The sequence below is a fragment of the Eimeria mitis genome, genomic scaffold (genome assembly GCF_000499745.2).
Source record: "Eimeria mitis Houghton genomic scaffold, Emh_scaff296, whole genome shotgun sequence".
In the NCBI taxonomy this organism is placed as follows: Eukaryota; Apicomplexa; class Conoidasida; order Eucoccidiorida; family Eimeriidae; genus Eimeria; species Eimeria mitis.
The window spans coordinates 1,751-3,184 of record NW_013571301.1 but is presented as its reverse complement, the minus strand read 5'-3'; the positions used below and the strand labels follow the sequence as shown (position 1 = coordinate 3,184).

The 1,434-nt window shown below is 55.9% G+C and overlaps 1 protein-coding gene across 1 annotated transcript; it reads right to left on the bottom strand.

The window, feature by feature from the left end:
* Positions 1-344: 344 nt before the first annotated feature.
* EMH_0007080 (uncharacterized protein) lies at positions 345-1,331 on the bottom strand (the record flags this gene model as incomplete). The annotated part of the gene is made up of 1 exon (XM_013497825.1): positions 345-1,331. The coding sequence occupies one exon, from the start codon at positions 1,329-1,331 to the stop codon at positions 345-347; it is 987 nt and encodes a 328-aa protein (XP_013353279.1).
* Positions 1,332-1,434: the final 103 nt, after the last annotated feature.

The window sequence follows — 1,434 nt, the reverse complement described above, 5'->3', positions numbered from 1 at the left end:
CCCCCTGCAGCTGTACCCTCTCCGTTCATTGCTTAACAACACCGCCGCGGGGGCCCCAAGAGAGGCCCCCAAGGGTTTACATGTTTCGCTGGTGAGGAAGCATGAAGAAGAGGGTTTGTGGGTTGGCTGCAGGAGGGGTGGTTTAGGGTCTAGGGTTTCAGGGGTTTAGGGCTAAACCCTAAACCCTTGAAATATCAATCCCCTTACAACTGCGCTTGTTGGGCTACAGTACCGGCAACCACGTCAGCAGCAGCAGCAGCAGCAGAAGCAGCAGCAACCACCGCAGCAGCAGCCGCAGCAGCAGCAGCAACAGCAACAGCAGCTGCAGCAGCAGCAACGTGCTTTTAGTCATTCTTATTTTTTTTTTTTCTCCTGGAGAGTCCCCATGTGCTTTTTTTGTTTGTCTGATCGCTTTGCACCCTCTTTGAATTGGCCGCAGCAGCAGCAGGAGCAGCAGCAGCAGCAACAGGAGCAGCAGCAGGAGCAGCAGCAGCAGCTGAGGTGTATGATGAGTCTCTTCTTCCTATCTGTGGTGTATCTCTTGCATACTTGTCGCTGTCTCTGCCTGTTTTTTCTTTGTTTTTTACATGTCTCCCCACCTGCACCTTCAGCTGCCCCTGCTGCTCACCAACAGCATCAAATTTGCTGCTGCGTAATACAGAGGAATCCCCGGGGGCCCCCTGCAGCGCCTGCAGCAGACTCTCGCTGCGGTGGAGGCCCCACTGGTTGCTGCTGTCACCTGCAGTGGTGCTGCTGCGCTGCTGCTCTAGACCAGAACCAGACGACCGCTGCAGCAGCTGCTGCTGCTGCTGCTGTTGCTGCAGCGGCTGCTGCTGCTGTTGAGACGGCAGCTGTGACCATGTGAACGACTGCTGTTGCTGCTGCTGCTGCTGTTGCTGCTCCAGTTGCTGTTGCTGACGCTGCTGTTGCTGCAGCAGCTGTTGCTGTTGAAAGAGCTGTTGCTGCTGGAGCAGCTGTTGCTGCTGCACTTGCTGTTGCAATTGCTGCTGTTGCAGCTGCTGCTGCTGCAGTCTTTGGTGCTGCTGCTGTTGGTGCTGTAGCTGTTGTTGATGCAGTTGCTGCTGTTGCTGTAGCTGCTGTTGCTGCAGTTGCTGCTGCTGCAGTTGTTGCTGCTGCAGCTGCTGTTGCAGCCGAGACAGGTTGCTACTATCAAAGCTTGTTGTTGCTCCTGCACCGTATGACGGTTGCTGCAGCAACAGCTGCTGCTGTTGCTGTTGCTGTTGCTGTTGCTGCTGCACCAGCAGCTGCTGCTGGTACACTTGCTGCTGCTGCTGCTCCTGTTGCTGCGTCACCTGCTGCTGTATCCCCATTCGCTGCTGCAAGTACAGCTGTGCTGCCTCTTTCAATTGCTCCTCTGTGAGTAGGCTTATGGGCTGCTGCTGCAGCAGTGCTGCGACTTGCTTCTGCTGCTGC